The sequence below is a fragment of the Phyllostomus discolor genome, chromosome 12 (assembly GCF_004126475.2).
Source record: "Phyllostomus discolor isolate MPI-MPIP mPhyDis1 chromosome 12, mPhyDis1.pri.v3, whole genome shotgun sequence".
Classification (NCBI taxonomy): domain Eukaryota; kingdom Metazoa; phylum Chordata; class Mammalia; order Chiroptera; family Phyllostomidae; genus Phyllostomus; species Phyllostomus discolor.
The window spans coordinates 18,251,462-18,272,210 of NC_040914.2; the positions used below are offsets into that span (position 1 = coordinate 18,251,462).

The 20,749-nt window shown below is 47.5% G+C and overlaps 2 protein-coding genes across 7 annotated transcripts in view; one reads left to right on the forward strand and one right to left on the reverse strand.

Moving 5' to 3' along the window:
• ZC3H4 (zinc finger CCCH-type containing 4) overlaps positions 1-8,113 on the reverse strand; it is a 40,627-nt gene extending 32,514 nt beyond the window's left edge. For 2 of the 6 annotated variants that reach the window (XM_036012459.1, XM_028529435.2), the window contains exon 1: positions 6,513-6,638. In XM_036012459.1, the coding sequence (XP_035868352.1) occupies positions 6,513-6,526 (14 nt within the window). In that variant the 5' untranslated portion in view covers positions 6,527-6,638. Of the gene's footprint in view, positions 1-5,273; positions 5,336-6,512; positions 6,719-6,777; positions 6,935-7,057 lie in introns of those variants that run through there. The other 4 variants (XM_028529432.2, XM_028529430.2, XM_028529434.2 and 1 more) reach the window with 4 other exon arrangements.
• A 12,326-nt stretch (positions 8,114-20,439) lies between these two features.
• Positions 20,440-20,749, forward strand: part of SAE1 (SUMO1 activating enzyme subunit 1) — a 64,123-nt gene continuing 63,813 nt past the window's right edge. The window contains exon 1 of the mRNA XM_028529553.2: positions 20,440-20,631. Coding sequence (XP_028385354.1) covers positions 20,534-20,631 — 98 coding nt within the window. The 5' untranslated portion in view covers positions 20,440-20,533. The remainder of the gene's footprint in view (positions 20,632-20,749) is intronic.

A 20,749-nucleotide genomic window follows, 5' to 3' on the forward strand; every position in this document is an offset into this window, starting at 1 on the left:
CAAAAACAACCACAGCAGACAGGCACGAGGAAGTGTGGCTGTGTTCCAATAAAACTTTACTCACAAGGACAGGGTGGGCGGGCTTGCTTTGGCCAGACAGCCAGCTTGCCCGACCCTGTCCTTCATGCATTGTTTCTCAAACTCCGACCTTGACTCACATCTCCTCCTTTACATTTCTCTCAGAGGTTTCACGTAACCTCCGCTACCCTGAATTTTCTACCCCCTTCCACTTCTTTTCAAACGCAGGAAACTCGTCAATAAATGGACTTCACATCTTTCTAACAGCTGCATGCTGCAAAAACACTCTACCAGATCCTGGACAGCACATGGGTTTAGAGCTCAGTTCTGGGTACAGGCGGCCAGGGTGCTTGCTAACTCTGCCTCTGCACCGACTACTAGCTCTGTGACCTTCGACAAGTGACTTCAGCTGTTTCAGTTTCTCAGCACAGAGCTGACGTGAACAAATACAGAAGCACTCAGAAGGCCCCTGGCAGGTAATCTTTGATCTTCACATGACAGTTGGGCACTGTCAAACCTTTGGGAAGGCCAGGAGACTGACTTAGTAGGTGAACAACTCTGGTTTGCCTGATTGCCATGTCCACGGCCGTCCACCATTCCCCACCATCTGTCTATCAGAAGAGGGCCGACCCTGATGCGGCGGGAACAGACAGCATCCGTACTGTATTAAGCTTTATGTCCCTGGGGTTTCTGCACCCCCCCACCCCCTACTCCCCCAAGAGGGACAACGGGGACAAGGAAACCAGGCGCTGAGCCTGCTGCTGAGCCAAGATTTTCTGACAAATCTATCTGTGTGACCTAGACACTGAGTCTCACCTTACAGCTCATTCTTAAGGCCTCTACCTTGCAGCTGGGTACTGGGAGCTGCAGAGGTCACAGCAACTCCCTACCAGGACCAGAAGCTGCAGAAGGCAGGTCAGATGTGGGAAGGAAATACGAGGCCCAATAAAGGCCGCACCACCCTCTGCCCGACTCTAAATAAGGTCCTCAGGAGAGAAGGATTGCTTGCGCACGCCAAAAACTTTTCTGCTCCAGGAAAATCACGGGACAAGTCTGGCTGCTGGATGAACGAACAAAACCTTCACTGACTCAGCCAAATTCCCAAGTCTGGAGTTGGGACAGACCGCGCTCGTTTTTCTGAGAGACTCCAGAGAGGGTGAAGGACTGCCTTCAGGTGATGTGACTAGTTAGCTGTGGGGGAAGGGCGAGGGCCCTTGCCTCCCCAGTTCTCAGCGGGCCTACCAGGGCCGCAGCACTGACTCAGACCCCAAGTGCGAATGACGAACACAGGAAGGTAGTCAGCATCAGCTCGAGACAGCACGGCTGTTCTGGCATCTATAATGAGGACATTATGCAATCAAGAAATGCCTTAAGATGGCTTCCGCTTGGTTTCAACCCCAACAGACTCCCTGCAACCAAATAAGCCGACCAGAAACGACTAAGTGAGAGATAAATGGACTTCCTTCAAAAATACAGATGCCGTTGTGACTTCTGTTTACAGGCCAGACTGTAAATGCTACTTAGAACTTTTCTCTAGTAAGGTCAGCAGGGAGAGAAAAAAACCAAGACCCACTGAGTGCCAGGCATCATGTGGGTATCCCGCACATGCCCACTCAACCTCTGTGACCCTGCAAGGTGGGCATTGCCATCAGTGCCCACCGCATGCTGCAGGCAGGGCCCAGCCTCAGCTCGAGCTCATCTGCTTCCTAAGCCCACACTGTTCCTTCACGTCCTGTCGCCCCCGCAGTGTTCGGAAGATGTCACCACTTGCCTTACAAATAGCTGAGTCACCAATTTGCACGCATATGAAATGACAAAAAAAAAAAAAAAAATACCAGATCCTCCATCCAGAGCAATTTGACCAGAAGGAAACTATGCTGAGCAAATAACCTGTGTTCTGCTAAGAAATTATTCCAGTGGCAGGATGCGACGACGGTCATTTAGCCATCAACCGACAGAGTGGGGAATTTATTTAAAAACTGCCCATGGAACCCCCTTATCATTGCTAAGTGAATGAAAAACCCGCACGCCATCCCCAAGACTGCCCTTGGTGAACCACCGCCAGCAAAAGAGGTCTGCTGCAAAGACGAGGCTGCGGTTCAGAAGGCCGACTCCGTGCGACCGGGCTCCCCGAACAATATCCCACCTTCATTTACCCAAGTGAACTTCCTACGCTGCCCAGACCCTGAGGCAGCTTTTCCGCGCTTCCCCTCGGACCTTAATTATGAAACCAGCCTCTAACCATCTACTTTGACGGAACCCTGCCACCTATGAGCAAACTGCTGCTGAGAGCCCTCGGATCAGCTTCCTAAACACCAAGTGCTAGAAATCTCAGAAACCATCCTCTTCTCTCCTTATTGCATCAGCAACGTTGCCATGGCACAGGCAAGCGCCTTGCTCGGGTACAAACTCTGCCACTTCACTCTTAGCGCTGAATTAGTTTCTGTCACTCCACCTCCTTTCCTGGGTCAGAACCGGTCTCTCCACCTCCTTCCCTGGGTCAGAACCGGTCACTCCACCTCCTTCCCTGGGTCAGAACCGGTCACTCCACCTCCTCCCCTGGGTCAGAACCTGTCACTCTGGCACACAGATATCATCTACAGGAACCAAAATTAGCTTGTCTGGAACACAAGACATCCATGGAAGCCTGGAAATACTTCCAGTAGCAATTTGCACCATAGAGGTATTCACTGCAATTGGATCTGGCCTGTAGCAGATGGTTCTGGGACTTGATATCCGCAAAAATGTTAACAGAATAAGGCAACCCTAAGACATTCATTTTTCTCCTTATCAGCGAAGGGAAAAGATCTAAGAGAAAGGAGCAGAGATCGAGGCACTATTAAATACTACCGAACCAGCCTAAGATGACATGGTCTATATATCCAACTGGACAGAAAGAGACAAACTCAGAGGCAACCACTCCTCTCTAACAGCCGGGAAAGCCTTCATTTCCACAGGTGCAAAACAATTTCCCCTTGGGATTAGCCTTCCTGGCGAATGAAAAGCCACCTTTGTGGCTTTTGAAAATAGCTCTAAATTTTTTAAAAAATCCGGCTTTTCAAGAATTAAAAATGTAAACCTTCAGAGCAAATCGAAACCTCATCTGGGAGACAGGACAGACTGTGAATTAGAAAGCCCTTTTTAGGGAATCCTATTTTTTCTTTTGAAGAGTAAATCTGAAGGGATTAAGAAAAAAACAGCGGCTTTAGGAACCAGAATATCCATGTTTTCCTGGTCACAATTGATTTTGTTTCCACTAGGAGATTTCTATTTGCTTTTGCTTTTCAAACTCTCCCCAGAGAATATGAAAACTTAAAGATTACAAGTGTATGAGAGTTGCTGTTAAATCAGGGATTCTAAGTGACACCCTTTTTTTTTTGTTTTGTTTTTTGCAACATCCATTAATTTGAATTTTAACTAATACTGGTACATCAGTTTTGGGGAGAAAAAAGGCAGTACTGTGACATTTCAAAAACAAAGGCTACCAAAATACAGTCTGACATAATTACTAGGGTTTCTTGGATTTGATACATGAGATTCCTTTGAGAACAAAAAAAAAAAACCCAAAACAGTAAACTCTTGTGTTGATATGCCTGAGCACTTTTTAAATGTTTCGGGAAATATTTCTAAATTCAATGATTGCTCAAATTTTCACTGACCAAAGACATCCAGTTTCATTAACATTTCAAAGCAGTTATTAAATTAGCGCCCCTCGACGACTTGGTAGCTCCTGCAACTTGGAAGGTCCATGTTAGCAGCCAGTCTCTGCACTTGGCCCCCGGAGGAGGAATTTTGGAGAGGGGCAACTTTAAATGCAATTCCTTTCCGGCTGACCCTGCATGCTGGAGAGTGTGTTCAGTTTGTGCTTCAGACATTTTTTTTTTTTTTGCAGGATACTGTACTGTGCGGACACTTCCTCCCGTAACTGACTTTACGCACTAAGACCACAGCTTCCCAGCGGTGGAGAACACATGGAGAGGAAGAGCAAGTGGCCCACTGAATTGTAATTCAAAGGCAATTTCCACGTTTCCTCATCTGAATGTGAGTGAACTTTTTCTCTTCAGAAGGGGAAAAAAAAAGGAAACAGGGTCTTTCGGAAGTGGAAGAGGGCTGTGTGTTAAAAAGCTTTCTCTAACAAAGTATGTCAGGGACCAAAAGTGGACAAGAGGGAAAACGGAAGTTCAACGTGTGTTTGTCTTTTAACAGGAGAACTTATGCTTGTAAAACACATCAGAAGTACAGTGTTTGGTTCTGCAAGTCATTTCTGTTGGCTGTTTTTTTTTCCTTGTACTCGAGGGGTACTGAGAGCCGAAGGCGGTGTTCTCTCCACCATGACTGGGCATGTAATGCGTTTGTATCAACTTTTCACCGGCAGGCATGTGCTTTCCAACAAAGGAGAGTGGAGACAAGGAGAGGAGAGTGGGTATTGACACACTTTACCGATTTGGTGCTTCAACGGTACTTTACAAATGACTTGCTTAATTTAAACGTCCATCACCGTAAGAGACATTGGAGTAAAAGAAAATGGGAACTACTTGAACCACAATCTTTTGGGGGGAGAGGGGCAGAGGGCAGGGAGAGCCTAAACTTGAATGGAAGTATCATAAACCAAATTCAGTAACCTTGTCTCCTACCCATGGACTTGAAGTATCCACTTTCTTCAAAGACCAAGGCGGGAGACAAAGCAGTGAATTGAAATGACAAGAGGGACACCAAGGGCTGGGAAACGTGGGCCTTTTACATAGGTTTTTGTCACGTTACAGTAACACGCTTTTTTTTCCTTGGAGCAAACTGTGTACGTCAAATTTTAAACATTAAACATCGAAAGGATGTGCAAGTCGAAAAGGGCTCAACAGGGTTAGAATCCTGATTTGAACATCAAAAGTCACTCTCTCAAGCATCACTTTGATCTACAGGCGAGGAGGAAGGCAGGTAGGAAAGGGACAAAAAGAGGGAGATAATTGAATTACTCAATAAAAGAGGCTACTTACCATCCCAACCCATTGTAAGACATACACTTCTGACATAAGAGAACTCCTTAGAGGTCGAATAAAGCCTGTAAGCACCTTTGAGTAATGTACCTGCCCCCAAGAGGGGGCCCGGAAGCCCAACGTGGGCTTAGCGGAACAGACCTTTGCTAATCTGTTTATTTCCTGGAACTGGAGTCAGGCTGCGATGGGCTGCGATTCCCAGGACGATACATTTAATTAGAACGAAACAGAACAAAACAAAAAAAAATTGTTGTAAAAGCTCACCAAACTGCTGCACTTGTGTCTCTGAATGTGGGTGGCATTTCTTTTAAAAGGCAAAGTATGGTCTGTGAAGGAGAAAGGGAAAAGGGGAGGTGGGAGTGGGGAGAAGGGGCTATGGTGCCTGGCAGGGAAGCCCTATCTAAGAACCCTGCCTGGGGGCGGGGAGGGGGTCCTCAGCGACTCCCCAGCCAGGACAGCGACGGGGCAGCCATCTGTCCAGCGCGTTCTCTTCCCTTCCCCACCCCGGGCTCCCTCCAAGACTCGCTTTCCTACCAGCTGAAATCCTCCTTCCACTTCCAAATCTACTCTCTAGCTACCGCTTCCCCTGCCCCACCAGGGAAGGGTGGGCTAACCCTGCACCCCAACCTTGTGCTGGAGCAGGGGAAACGGGGCCCCGACCTCGCCCTGAAACGCGCTGGGCTGGCCCCTTTATCACTCTCCAGAGAAGGGTGTGGGGCGAGCCCATTTCGCAATTAATAAACGCGAGGGGGGGGCGCTCCCTTTCAACCCCTGCCAAAGCACAAGAAAGCCTCGTTTTCTCTTCCGGAAGGGATGGCGCTGTATTTTAGCCCGAAAGAAGAGGAAACCCCAGAAGGGACCAACTTGCTCTCCCCTCTATGGCAGGGAAACCAAACCTCTCCCGCTCCCCTCCCCCCCGAAACCGCATCACCTACCTAAAAAAAAAAAAAAAAGGGAGAGGACCCCTCCTCTTAAAGAAAAACAAGGCAAGGGTCTTCTCCAAAAGAGGCAGGGGCTTCCATCAAAGGGGCTAGAGATCCCCCACCTTTTTTGCCGTCTAGGGAGTAGCTAGGAAACACCTCCCTCCAAAAAAAGAATACTGCGAGAGCCCCCACCCAAGGACTCCCCCCCAGTAGGAGGATGGAGAAAGGATTGAACGAACCCCCACTTCCTGCCTCCTAAGAAAGCTAAGACACCTTTCCAAGTAGGGCAGGGCACACCTCCCCCAGGAGAAAGGATACTGCCGGGGACTGGGAGACCCCCAACTCCAAACCCCAAGAGCGGGGCTGTTGTTCGAGATCTCCCCCGAAAAAGGGTCCGGGGGGGGCCCTCCCCCCTCCCCCTCCCTTTCCCTGAAGCCGAGCGACCGGCAGGCGGGTCCGTGGCTGCCAGGTCCGGGCGCAGGGGCAGCATGGACCCCCCGTGGGCCTCCGCAGCGCCCCCCGGCGCCCCCTCCCCAGGGCGGGCAGGCGGGCGCGGGGGGTCCGGGGGGCGCCTCCTCACCTTCCCCTCAGCATGGCGCCCAAAAAAGACAGAGCGAGTGCGAGGGAGAACGGGCGAACGCCGCGAGGGGGGGGAAACGCATGAGGCCAGGAGAGAAAGCAAGCGAGAAAGAGCGAGCGAGCGAGAGACACCCACCGACCCCGCCCTTCCTCCTCCTCCTCCTCCTCCTCCTCTGCGGCCCGGCCCAACATGGCGGCTGCCCCCCTTCCTCCTCCTCCTCTTCCTCCCCCCGGGGACGCTGCCCCGGCCGGGCCGGGGGCCTGACCTGTCGTCAGGGAGCGGGAGGCGGTGGAGGAGGTGCGGGGTGGCCGGGCAGGCGTCGGGGGAACACGGAGGAGGCGAAGGCGTTGATGGCGGCGATGGCGGCGGCGGCGATTCTGATGGCGGCGGCGGGGGGGTCCCGGGCGCGGCCTCCATAGTTCCTTTGGGGGGGAGGGGATGTTAATGCACGAAAAAGGACTGCTTGGGCGTGGCGGGAGGGGCACACTTCAGCTCTGAGGGCTCCTGATAGGAATAGGTATATATTTTTTCGGTTTCGGAATCACCTCTGCGCCGACCTCCACGTAAGCCGCGCGGCCTAGGCCTCGGCGGGCCGCTTGCCGCCTGCTTTCTTCGCAGCCCGCTCCTGGGGTCAATCGCTCACGGGCAAGGGGCCCTCATTGGGGCGAGAGCCCCCCCCACACACACACACCCGCAGGCCCGGGAGTGGGACACCCGGGGTACACGGACACTGGTGGGTGGTTGGGTGTAATTAGCGCTGGCCGCGCGCGATGGAGCAAGCGATGGGGAAAGGGGGAAGAGGAGAGCGAGCGAGGGGAGTTAAGAAAAAAGGATTTTAGGGAGAGAAACGGGCCGACTGTCTTGTCTGTCTGCCCGCCCTCGGTGCCCTGGCTGTCCGGCCCGCGCCGCAGTCAGAAATTCACACAAAATGGCGGCGTGGCCTGGACAGGCTGGGAGGCTAAGGCGGGAGGAAGGGTGAGGTGGGAGGGGGAACTGGGAGGCGGAGGCGGCGTCACGTGAAGGAGAGGGGGTACGGGCCACTCTCCCGAAGGGCGGCGAAAAGAGTCGAAGGGAGAGAGTGAGGCCGAGGGGAGTCGGAAAAAGCCGAAAAAGAGCTGAGCGGGAGACAGGGACAGGCGTAAAGAGCCGAAGGTGGTGATGAGGACGCAGCTAGGGAGAAAAGTGGGCGGTCCCAAGGAGCCGGAAATAGCCGAAGTGGGTCGGGCCTGGGAAACAAGGAACTAAGGTGATCCGTAAAGAGCCGAAGTCGGCGTCGGGGTGGGTGGCAGAAGGCGGAAACAGCCGAAAGAGGTCGCGCGCGGATAATGAGATTTAGAAGGAGCTGAAGGGCGGCCTGGGGAGGCGATTAAATAAGAGTAAACGATTTTGAGTAATTCACTCGAGAGGATGCGGAAAGAACCGAAAATTGCTAGCTCGAGGGTAGGCGGGAAGAGTAGAAAGTTTTAGATGGAAGGATGGGAGGGAAGGATTTCGGGCTACGGAGAGAAAAAATAACCTAAAGCCGGAGGCCGGGTGCTGGAGTTGTAGGTTTCCGGAGAATGGGAGGATGGAACCAGGCAGGCGGGCAGATGATGTCATTAGGGACCTCGGTCAGTGACTTCATCCCTGGGCGGTGCAAAAGGGGCGGGCTTTGGTGGAGTTTAAGAACCTGATGCCTGGTAGGTGGAAGTCTCTCAAATGCTGTACTTGGAAGCTCTAGCCGGCTTCGTACAGTATAAGCGTAAAATCCTCTGACCCTCACAACTAAACTCAGGAGCGCTACTATTATTCCCATTTAATGGGTGCGGACGGAACCTGATATTTAATTATTTAGCTCAAGGTAATAGGATTTGCCATGAGCATCACAGATTTTTTTTTTTTTTTAAATCATAGCTAGCATTCCATTGCCTTCTAGGAGTAGTCTGTGGACCTCTGGTAAGGCATTCAACCTAGGGTTTTATAAAAAGGCATGACCTGGCCCTAAACTGCGTGGCTCAGTTGATTGAGCGTCATCACACAAAGCAAAGGATTACCAGTTGGATTCCTGGTGGTGGCTCATGCCTGGATTGTGGGCTGGTCCTGATTGGGGCGCGTGGGAGAGGCAACAGATGAATGTTTCTCTCCCTCTTTCTTCCTCCCTTCTCTCTCTATAAATAAATAAATAAAATGTTCTTTTAAAAAGTCATGACCTTTTGTTCTGAGAATTAGCTGTTGGATTATTCGTGGATTCTATGAAGACCAAATGACTGGCCACAGTCCCAGATGATGATGTATTACGGGACACACCAAGTGATGAAGAGAACAGGCCCAGCGTTACTTCATCATCACCCTGAAATGGTCTCGTGGGACTGAACTCTGTAAATGGGGTCTCACACCTCCAGTGTCCCACTTCCCAGCCACTGGTGGCAGATTGATTACAATGGATCCTTTCCGATGGGAAAGGCCACCAATCCATCCTCATTGGAATAAACATTTTTTTGGAAATTGGAGTTATTTTTTTCCTACTGGCTGCCCTACATCTGCCAGCATTACTATCCCCAGACTTTATTATTTTCACAGTAAGTTTTGTTGTTGTTTTTTTAATATATTTTATTGATTATGCTATTACAGTTGTCCCATTTCCCCCTTCACTCCCCTTCCCCCTGTGCCCCCTCCACAGTAAGTTTTTAAACGTTAAAAACATGCCCCTCACACAAAAGCATTGTGAACATGCATCAGTGATGTTCTTTTCATTCATGAGAGCCAGCAGAACAACAGAGCTGGTTCAAGGCAGGACCGTGAAGAATGGGTGTGTATAGACAGTGGAGCAAACAATGCTAGAATAAGGTTGGAGGCTTTGATGCAAAACCGGTTGATGTCTTTCAAGGTTGTGTTTTCTATCAGACACATATCATTTGAGATTTGAGAAGCAACCATAACTTTACCACGTCTACACCCTAATCAACAATTATGTAGTAAGTCCAAGTAATATGTAGGATGTCAGAATGGCTCAGCATTGTCAACACAGGAAGAAACCTTGCCTGGTGACATTTGCTGGTGCTTTTGTTTTCCTCATTACCTACAAGCCGGTGGCCATGCAGAATTGTGGGATGGCCTGATGAAGCTTCAGAGATGGCACCTGCCAGAAACCACACTGTGAAGGGACAGGGTGCTGTCCTCCTAGGTGTGGTCTATGATCTCAGCCCATGTTGTCTCGTCCATAACTAGAATACATGGAATTCCAAAGTCAAGGCATAAAACGACACCTTTTACAATGACCCATCTTGACACATTTACAGCATTTTTCCTTTCTATTCCCTCTATTCCCGTAACCCTGCTCTTCTAGCTCTTGATGCGTTAAAAACAAAAACAAAAAAAAACCTTTTTCAGGCAATTGAGTTATGAACATGTGCCAATATTTTATTACAATCCCGAATGCAAGGACAGACAGGTCTCTATCTTATAAGCCAATTAAAAGGTTTGCTCATGGTAGGGATGTTTTGTAAGAAAACATTTCTGAGATGTCCTAAATGAAGCAGGTCAGCAGAGGGTGGAAGGAAGAGATAAGAGGTGTTCGTCCATTCACAACTGCAGAGCAAAACCAACACAAGCTTACATTCCTGAATGTACATTGAAACTTTGTGTTAACTTCTAGATGGCTATTTCCGAGATTACCTAGAAAGAACAGCCAAGGCTGGCAGCGCCTGCCAGTTGCAGAATTGTTTGGTGTGGAAGCAGAGTGACCAGAGCAGGGAAGACAGATGGGAATTCCCTTAAAACCACTTTGGAAAACAGCCTGGCCAAATTAACTACAGCTGAACAGATACCAGCACTATGATTCAGCAGTTCCACCCAGGAGTGCACATATCTAACGGAAATGCAAAGGACATAAATAAGAACGTGCATAGCAACACCATTTGAAATAGCCCCTGACACCCTGGGGCTTTCAGAGCAGCCATGGCAGTCGGCAAGAACAAGCACCTTACAGGCAAGGGAGGCAAAAAGGGAACCAAGAAGAAAGTGGTTGATCCATTTTCTAAGAAAGATTGAAATGAAAGAACCAGCTATGGTCAATATAAGAAATGTCGGCCCTAGCCTGGCTGGTGTGGTTCAGTGGATTGATTGAGCGAAGGCCCACAAACCAAACGGTCTCCGGTTCAATTCCCAGTCAGGGCACCTACCTGGGTTGCAGGCCAGGTCCCCAGTAGGGGCACACAAGCGGCAATCACACATTGATGTTTTCCTCCCTCTCTTTCTCCTTCCCTTCCTGTCTCCCTAAAAATAAATAAAACCTTTCAAAAAATAAAACAAAATAAACTCATGTTGATGTCAAGACTACTGGTGATTATTTATTTCATCTATTCTTTGTCAGTTTTACTAAAACAAAAAACCTCCCACAGGTTCGGAAGACCTCTTTCCCTCAACATCAACAGGTCTGCCAAAGCCTGAAGAAGATGATGGAAATCATGACCCAAGAGGTGCAGACCAATGGCTGGAAAGAAGTGGTCAATAAATTGGTTCCAGATAGCATTGGAACCAAAATGATGATGAAAAAATGATGAACTTTTCCAGGTCCTTTGGAGTTTTGTGCCTAGTGAAGTCAGGGTAAAGACATGCAAAAGGCTTGCCAATCTATTTATCCACTCCATGATGTCTTTGTTTGAAAGGTCAAAATGCTGATGAAGCCCAGGTTTGAACTGGGAATATTCACGCAGCTTCACGGGGAAGGGAGAAGCTCTGGAAAAGCTACAGGGGACGAGACCAATGCTCGAGTTGAATGAGCTGATGGAAATGAGCCACCAATCCAAGAATCTGTTTAAAATTCAGACTTTCATCCCTGGGTTGGTGTGGCTCAGTGGATTGAGTGCCAGCCTGAGAAGCAAAGGGTTACTGGTTCGATTCCCAGTCAGGGCACATGCCAGGGTTGCAGACCAGGTCCCTGATGGGGGGCGTGTGAGAGGCAACCACACATTAATGTTTCTTTCCTTTTCTACCTTCCTTCCTCTCTGTCTAGAAATAAATAAATAAAATCCTAAAAAAAAATTTCTTGTGGCACGTTGGTTGAAAAATCACTGGTCTACCTTGTTCTTAAGGAGGTGATGTTGCCCCCTAGAGGACATTCTAGAAATTATTGAGGGAAATTAATTTTGGTTGTGAACTGGTTCTCAAGGGAACAGCTTTGCTCCCTGGGGGATGTGTTGGAAATTTGAGGGGAGTTTTCTGGGTATGACAATAATGAACGGGTTGTTACTTGCACTAGAGGACAGGGACCTGGGGTAATATAATGTCCTGCAACATGACAATGGTATTGAATGATCACCTAATGAATGAAGTTAATGATAGTTCTTTCTTTCTTTCTTTCTTTCTTTTTAGAGAGGGAAGGGAGGGGGGGAGAGAGAGAGAGAGAGAGAAACATCAATGTGCGGTTGTTGGGGGTTCTGGCCTGCAACCCAGGAATGTATCCTGGCTGGGAATCGAACCTGGGACACTTTGGTTCCCGGCCCACGCTCAATCCACTGAGCTATGCCAGCCAGGGCGATAGTTCTTTTTTAAAATTTTTTATTTATTTTTGGAGAGAGGGGAAGGGAGAGAGAAAGAGACAGAGAAAAACATCAGTGTGTGGTTGCCACTTACGCACTCCCTGCTGGGGACCTGGCCCAAAAACCCAAGTATGTGCCCTGACTGGGAATTGAACTGGTGACCTTTTGCTTCACAGTTTGGTGCTCAGTCCACTAAGCCACACCAGCCAGGGCATAATGGTAGTTCTTCAATAATGGAAATAACTACTTATACTAAGGTAGATTAAGCTATAATGATGAACTTTTCCAGGTCCTTTGGAGTTGTGTGCCTAGTGAAGTCAAGGTAAGACTTTTGGAAATTTACAAGTTTACAAAATGGTGTATATTTCATTACACCATTTTTGGGGTAATGAAAATATTCTGGAATTAGATAGAGGTGGTGGTTGCACATGGTGAGTGTACTAAATGCCAGTGAATTGTTCACTTTAAAATGGTTAATGTTAGCCCTGACCAGTGTGGCTCAGTTTGTCGGGCGTTGTCCCACAAAGCCAAAGGTTGCCGGTTCAATTCCTGGTCAGGGCACATGCAGGTTCAGTCTCCATTTAGGGGGTGATCAATGTTTCTCTCCCTTTCTTTCTCCCTCCTTTCCCCTCTCTCTAAAAATAAATGAATAAAATCTTCAGAAGACATGAAATTAAATTGTTAATTTTATGTTACATGAATTTCAACTCAATTTCAAAGGTTTAAAAGCATATACACCCCCAAACTTGACAATATACCATTACATTAAATTTTCCCTGCTTTCCAAGCTTTTCAAAATATATGGGGGAAGCCCTGGCTGGTGTAGCTTGGTGGATTGAGCGTCACCAAGCTAAGCACCATTCTGAGCACATGCCTGGGTTGCAGGCCAGGTCTCCAGTTGGGGGTGCGTGAGAGGTAACCACACATTGATGTTTCTCTTCTTCTCTTTCTTCCTTCCTTCTCCTCTCTCTAAAAATAAAGATAAAATCTTTTTTTAAAGAAAATATATGGAGGAAGAGAGAAAAGACACTTTAAAATTTTTCTATTTACTGATTTTTTTTTTTAGAGGGAGAGGAAGGAAGAAAGAGAGAGAAGGAGAACAATGATTTGTTTCACTTATCCATGCATTTATTGGTTGCTTCTTGAATGTGTCCTAACCAGGGATCGAACCCACGACTTTGGTGTATCAGGATGATGCTCTAACCAACTGAGCTACCCTGCCAAGGTTGGGAGAGAAAGGACACTTTTAGATGTTGAATGAGTCTAGAAGTGCAGGAGAAAATGGTTCATGGAGCAGTCCACTGTATTTTCAGGTCATACAGGGATCACTTTACGAAAGTTGCTGTATACTCACAGATAACGGCTCCAGTCGTTCCCCAGCCAATTACAAATGCCTACTCGCCGTGGATCTGCAGGGTCACATTCCTGATCAATCTATTAACTAATAAATCATTTAGTGCTCTACATTTCTTCTAGTGACTCAAAATAGTTTGACTCCCTTCCTTTTTCTTTCTGTAATCCATGTCCATTTCACTTTAGTAATACAAAGGAACTCAGCATAAGTGTTCATTTCCAAAGCCTCACACAAAAGGTACTGAATCCAGCCCTCGACAAACAGTCACTCCATGACTTCTAAACATTGTTCCTGCACAAAGAGATTATTTGATCCCGTCATTGGCCTCTACCCCTGAGATCAGGAAGTATCACAGCATAGTGTGATAACTCAGGATTCAGCACTGTAAAATGAAAGTTTAAAAGATAACTTTTTGTTATGGAAAAATTCAGACGTATACAAAAATAAAGGAGGAATAAAATGAGCCTTCAAATACCCATTACCCAACTCCATCAATTATAAACTCACAGCTGGGCTCGGTCCCTTCCTCCCACCCACTGTACACCGCGCAGCTCTACTAGATTTAACCCAAATCTCAGACTTATTCCACCTAGCTAGCTAGGTCCCACAAGTGCATATATAATTATTTCTACATATGTCATTATATATTTAAAATGGGCTCTTGGACCTGCACTGGGCTATATAGTATCTCCCACCTACAAATTCACGGTCTTCCTGGCACCTCAGGATGTGACCTTATTTGGAAATAGGACCAGTGAAGATATAATTAAATGAGATTAAGATGAGGTCACAGTGAAGCAGTGTGGGCCTTTACTGCAAATGACTGGTGTCATAGGAAGAGGAGAGACACACATGCAGGGAGGACACCACATGACAACAGAGGCCGAGACTGGCGTGATGCATCTCCAAGCCAAGGAATGCCAGGATTGTTGGCAACCACCAGAAGCTAGAAGGGGAAAGAAACCATCCATTCCCTACAGCCTTCAGAGAACTGAGAACTTCATTCCAAAGCCCCCAGGCCTCAGACACTAAATTTACGTTGTTCTAAGCCCCCTTGCTTATAATATTTTGTTGTGGCAACTGAATACCACAGGCCTCGTTCCAGCCTCCACCTTTTCTACGTGTGCGCCTTCCCCAACACCGAGCACCCTGACTTCCCCCGTTCATCTACTGAATAGGGTTATGAATTCACTGATCCAATGATAGGCTGAAAGTACTACAAACTGGGTGCCTTCCAATGACAGTCATTTATTGTCTCGCAGTGTTGGAGGCTAGAAGTCCAAGATCTAAGTGTTGACTGGGTTGGTTCCTTCTCAGGGATGTGAGGGAGAATCAATTCCATGCCTCTCCCCTAGCTTCTGGCGGAGGCTGGAAAGGCTCAGTGTTCTTTGGCTTGTAGATGCATCATCCCAGTCTCTGCCTTCACCTTCCCATGACTTATTTCTAGTGTGACTCTATCCAAATTTCCCTCGTTTTTTTTATCCTCACCCGAGGACATTTTTTCATTGTTTTTAGTGAGAGAGAATGGGAAAAAGAGAAACATCAATTTGAGAGAGAAGCATGGATCGGCTGCCCTCTTGCCAGTGCCCGGACAGGGGATCAAACCCACAGCCTGGGTATGTGCCCTGACCAGAATTGAACCCACAACCCTTCAGTTATGGGATGATGCTCCAACCAACCGAGCTACACCAGCCAGGGCAAAATTTTCCTCTTCTTGTAAAGACACCAGACATATTGGAGTGGAGCTTACCCTGACGATCGATCTCATTTTAACTTGATTATATCTACAAAGACCCTAATTTCAAATAAGGTCACATTCATAAATAGCACAGATTAAAACTGGAACATATTTTTTTTGGGAGGGTGGACACAGTTCTTTCTACAACACATTGTATAGGTGAAAACCCATCTATATGTAAAATGAAATATTTATAATTTACTGTAGGTATTACACATTTATTAAAACCTATCAGTTTTTAGCCCTGGCTGGGTAGTTCAGGTGGTTAGAACGTCGTCCCAATACACCAAGTTTGCAAGTTCGATTCCCACTCAGGGCATATACATGAATCAACCAATGAATGCACAGATAAGTGAAACAACAAATGGATGTTTAAAAAAAATCCTCTCTCCCTCTCAAATCAATTTTTTAAAAGGGGTGCAGGGCCATGAGGATATCCAGAGCTACACCCAACATCTTTTAAGCGGCCCTAAGGGTTATGTGATCCTAACAGGAAGACCAGGAAAAGACTTGAGACCAGGATGAAGCAGCAGCACACAGGTCTTTCTTCCACGGTTCTCCCCCTGACTGCACCTTAGAATCATCTGGGGAGCATTTTGTAAAAATCCCAACGTCTCAGCTCCACCCTGGACCAATTAATCAGAGTCTCTGAAGGTGGGGCCTGGGCACCGTATTTGCTTAAAAGCTCCCCAGATAATTCTAAAGTGCAGGTGGGATTGGGAGCCACCACCTTGGTTCTCGCTGAGTAGTCACCAGAGCGGAGGTGATTATTTAATCCTTAAACCCAGGAGCCTCATCTACTGAATAACTGCTACCTGGCCACCTTTGAAGTTACAAAGTCTCACTTTGGCAGCTGTTCTGATTAGCTGTTGTTGAAAAATGAACTGCCCCATGGGTATATACCTAAGAGAATTGAATGGAGGGTCTCAAAAGGATACTGGTATACCAGTGTTCATAGCAGCATTATTCATGATGGTCAAAAGGTGGAAACAACCCAAATGCTGACGGATGGACAGATGAATGGATAAACAAAATGAGGACTACACTTACAATGGAATATATTCCGCCTGAAAGAGGAAGGACATTCTGACACATTCTAAGCATGGATGAACCTTGTGGACATTATGCAGCGTGAAATAAGACAGTCACAATAAGACACATACTGTATGACTTCACTAATGTGAGGTACCTAGAACAGTCAAGGTCATGGAAACAGAAGTAGAATGGTGGTCTCCAGCACTGAGTGGAGGTGTTTATTGGTTATACAGTTTCAGTTTTGCAAGATGAAAAAGTTCTAGAGATTGGTCTCACAACCATATAAATAAGTATACTTATTACTACTGAACTGTACATTTAGACATGGGTGAGATGGTACATTTTAAAGTATGTGTATTTTATATTTTACCACAATTTTTTCAAAAGTGCCCTATCCCTGACAGTGGATTGAGTGGCGTCCTGTGAACCAAAAGGTTGCTGGTTTGATTCACGGTTATGACACATGTCTGGGTTGGTCCCAGGTTGGGAGTGTGGAGAGGTCCATGTTTCTCTCACACATTGATGTTTCTCTCCATCTCTTTCTCCTTCCTTTGCCATCTCTCTAAATATAAATAAATAAAATCTCTTTAGAAAAAAAAAAAAAAAAGCCCTGAGCCCTGGCTGGTGTGGCTCAGTGGATTGAGTGACAGTCTGCGAACCAAAGGACACATAGAGGCAACATCAATGTGTGGTTGCCTCTAGTGCGCCCCCTACTGGGGACCTGGTTAGCACCCCAGGCATGTGCCCTGACTGGGAATTGAACCAGTGATGCTTTGCTTCACAGGCCCACGCTCAATCCACTGAGCTACACCAGCCAGGGCTTAAAAATAAATATTTTAAAAAGTCCTGAAATTTAGTGGCCTGAAGCAGCAACAATCATTCCATTATTTTTTTCTTTTGAAAATGTTATTACAAGTATGGGGGAAACATTCGTTAATAACATGATATAAATTTCAGGTGTACAACTTTATCATATGACCTCTGTATACTATATTGTGGGCTCACCACCTGAAGTCTAATCTCCTTCCATAGCCATGTCCTTGACCCTTTGACCCTCTCATTTTGTTACCTTTCACTGCACCTGCAGCTGGCTCAGCAATCCCAGAAAGGCTTCACTGGCCAGCCAGGGCCTGGGACATCTCATGAGGTCACGTGGCTGGAACTGGAACAGCGAAAGGGGCTGGGCAGGCATCTCTGTCTTTGGGTCATTTCAGGGCTTCTCTCCACAGTTTCTCCTCATGGGCTGGTTGGGCTTCCACTGGGCAAACATTCTCAGTCAGGGTTCAAAACTCAGGCGTCCCCATGAACAGGGTGGACGCAGCCTCCCCTTCCCTGACTTGGCTAGGAAGTTAGTGTCCCTTCTGCCACATTCTTTTGGTCAAACAGTCACCAAAGCCAGTCCAGTTTCAAGGGAAGGAAACTGAGATCCCCCCACCCCCTCAAGGGGAGTGGCCTCAAAGAGATGCTACAAGATCTTGTGGGACTGGAGACAGTGACAAAGGAGCCATCTTTGTAAAATGCAATCTGCGACAGCCGTGACCTAAAGAACTTAGCAAAACCCCTTATTGCCATAATTATTCCTTTGTTGGCATGATTTAACTGTGGGAATATCTAGAGTTAATATAAAAATGTTCTCATGACTGAGATCTCTGGAATGAACGTTTTGGTGGAAGGAATTTGAGCTTATTTGGCTTTTTATGTGGTGGAAAGGTTTAAGAGCATCTGGCCTACTCGAGTTTCCCAGGGAGATTTGGAGTTCTCAAAACTCTTCCCTGCCATGAATCGGGATAGATGATATACGGTAGTCAATGGAGTATTTCTTTTTGTAAACTTGAAAAATCCTCAAGACAAAACTTTGTGACAAAATAAAATAAAAATTACCAAATAGTGTCAACTATTCTCATATTGGCCCCCTTCAACCCATCCGGACCCCCTTACCTCACCCTCTGGAGTAGAATAAGGGGAAAGGTCATGGTGGGAGGCTGGATTAGGGATCAGGAAAGCACTTAGGAAAGGCCTTTCCTAGGGGGCTGAGCAATAGTTGGGAAAAATCTTACCAATGTGAACAGGCACATGCTTTCCAAACTTGCTAATTTCAAACAGAGTTTCAAATCATTCTCAGCAAAGTGGTGCTCATTCCGGGAGAGTAGCCTTGTATCCTCAATGTTTTATGTTCTCTATTCGCCTCAAAGTACAATGGTCACATACTGTAATTAAAGATTTAATTTATTTAGAGAGAGGGGATGGGAAGGGGGAGAGAGGAACATCGATGCACTTGTGTGAATGTGCGAGAGAAACATCATTTGGCTGCCTGTTACACGCCCGCCAACCGGGGACCTGGCCCGCCACCCAGGCATGTGCCCTGACTGGGAACCCAGCTGGTGACCTTTTGGTCTTTGGGAGAATGTCCAACCGACTGAGCAACCACACATTGATGTTTTTCTCCCTCTTTTCTCCCTCCCTTCCCCTCTGTCTAAAAATAAATAAATAAAATCCTTAAAAAAGAGATTGGCTTACAAGTATCTGTTTGAATCCCTATTTTCAATTTCTCTGGGTGTATACGTAAGAGTGGAATTGCTGGCTCACATGGACCCAGAAATATGTCTGGGGATTTAAGGTCCCCAGCCATCAGCCAACATCGACTTGCTAGTCATGTGAGTCACCTTGGAAGGGGATCTTCCACCCCAAGCCATCTGCTGACTGCAGCCAAAGGTTACATCTGACTGCACCCTCATGAAAGACCTTGAACTAGAACTTCTCAGCCAAACTGCTTCTGAATTCCCGAAGCACAGAGACTGTAAGAGATAATGAGTGTTTGTTTTTAAGTTTCTTAATTTTTTAAACAGATTTTTAAAAGAATTTATTTGTTCATTTTTAGATAAAAGGGAAGAGAAGGAGAAAGAGAGGGAGAGAAACATCAGTGTGTGGCTGCCTCTCTAGTGCCCTGTACTGGGGACCTGTCCCTAAACCCAGGCATGTGCCCTGACTGGGAACTGAACTGGTGACCCTTTGGTTCGCAGCCCGTGCTCAATCCACTGAGCCACACCAGCCAGGACAAGTCTCTTAATTTTACATAATTTATTGCATATCATAACCAAAGAGTAGGCAGGCACTGGCCAAGTTATTTTTTAAATGATCGTGACGTTGGATGAACTGCTATCCCCTTCTGAGTCCTAGAGTTGTAGTCTGTAACAGGGGGTGAAATATCCACCTCTGAGGCACACAGAGCATGTACCTCATGAGGCAGGAGCAGATCACATAGAGCTTAATATACCACCCGCAGCAATACCCCTTAATGATGTGGGCCAGTGAGCCTAAATTTGAATCCCGTTTCACTACTTCTAAAACATAAGGCTTCATTCAGGCTACTAATACTTAACTCTGCTGGCCCTTAGGCTCTTTAGCTATGAAATGGAAATATTAAAGAACGTATCTACTTTTGTAAGAATTGTAGAAATCACCCATATGAAGCCTATATAAGCTCCATGAGAAGGCAGCTGTTTTCTTTCTTGTCCATTGCTCTATCGCTAGCACAGAACAAGTGCTCAAAAAGTATTTATTGAATAAATAAAAAGGCACCTTGCGTACGGAAGATACACGTTACCTTTTACCAGCCTACAAGGCCCTGCATGATCCCCCACCTGCTTCATCGATGATTTAATCTCATACCACTTGGCACCCCCTCACTCCCCTCCAACCACCCGGCCGTCCCCACAGTTCAGCTAGCCAGCACACTCCAACCTCAGGCCCTTTGCACCGCGCCCCCCCCCCCCCCCGCCCCGTCATGGAAATGAGCCATCTTCCGGTTATTCACATAGCTTGATTCGTCATCTTCAGATCTCTACTCAATGTCTCATTCCCTCAGAGATATTCCGGGGCCAGTCCTGTCACCCTGTAGTCCCCATACCCTGCTTCATTTTTCTCCAAAGCATTTAGCACGGCCTGATGTATATTTATTTTTCTTTGGGCCCTCTTCAACATGAGATAAGCTCCACGAGGGCAGGACCTCGTCTATTTTATTCCCCACTGTACTTCACAACACCCCCAAAGGCAGTTTTGCAGCAAGTGGTCCGTCAATACTTGATGAGTGAATAGTCTCACAACGATCACATGAGTATTTATCTTCGTGGGGGCCCGTAGGCCCGGCTATTGTCGGGCCAGGATTGGCTGGGTCCCCTGCCACGTGATTTGCATTAGCCGGCCGCCTTTGAAGCTGGAGAGGTCCACGTGGTCTCAGGCTGCAAGGGCGGGCCGGGCCTCGGAGGAGCTACTGCGCAGACTCAGACTCTGGCGCAAGCGCAGACGCGGCCGGGGTGTGCGGCCGGCGGCGGTTGGCGTGAGCAGATCCGGAGTGCAGGCAGCGAAAGCCGGCGCCATGGTGGAGAAGGAGGAGGCTGGTGGCGGCATCAGCGAAGAGGAGGCGGCGCAGTATGACCGGCAGATCCGTCTCTGGGGATTGGAGGCCCAGAAACGGTCAGGGCTGGTGCAACTTGTGGGGTTGAGGGGTCCGCAGGGGGCGTCTGGCCCGAGGCGTCTGCGGCCCTCCAGGAGCGGGAGGGTATAGTTTGAAGAGAGGAGGCGGGAATTCTGT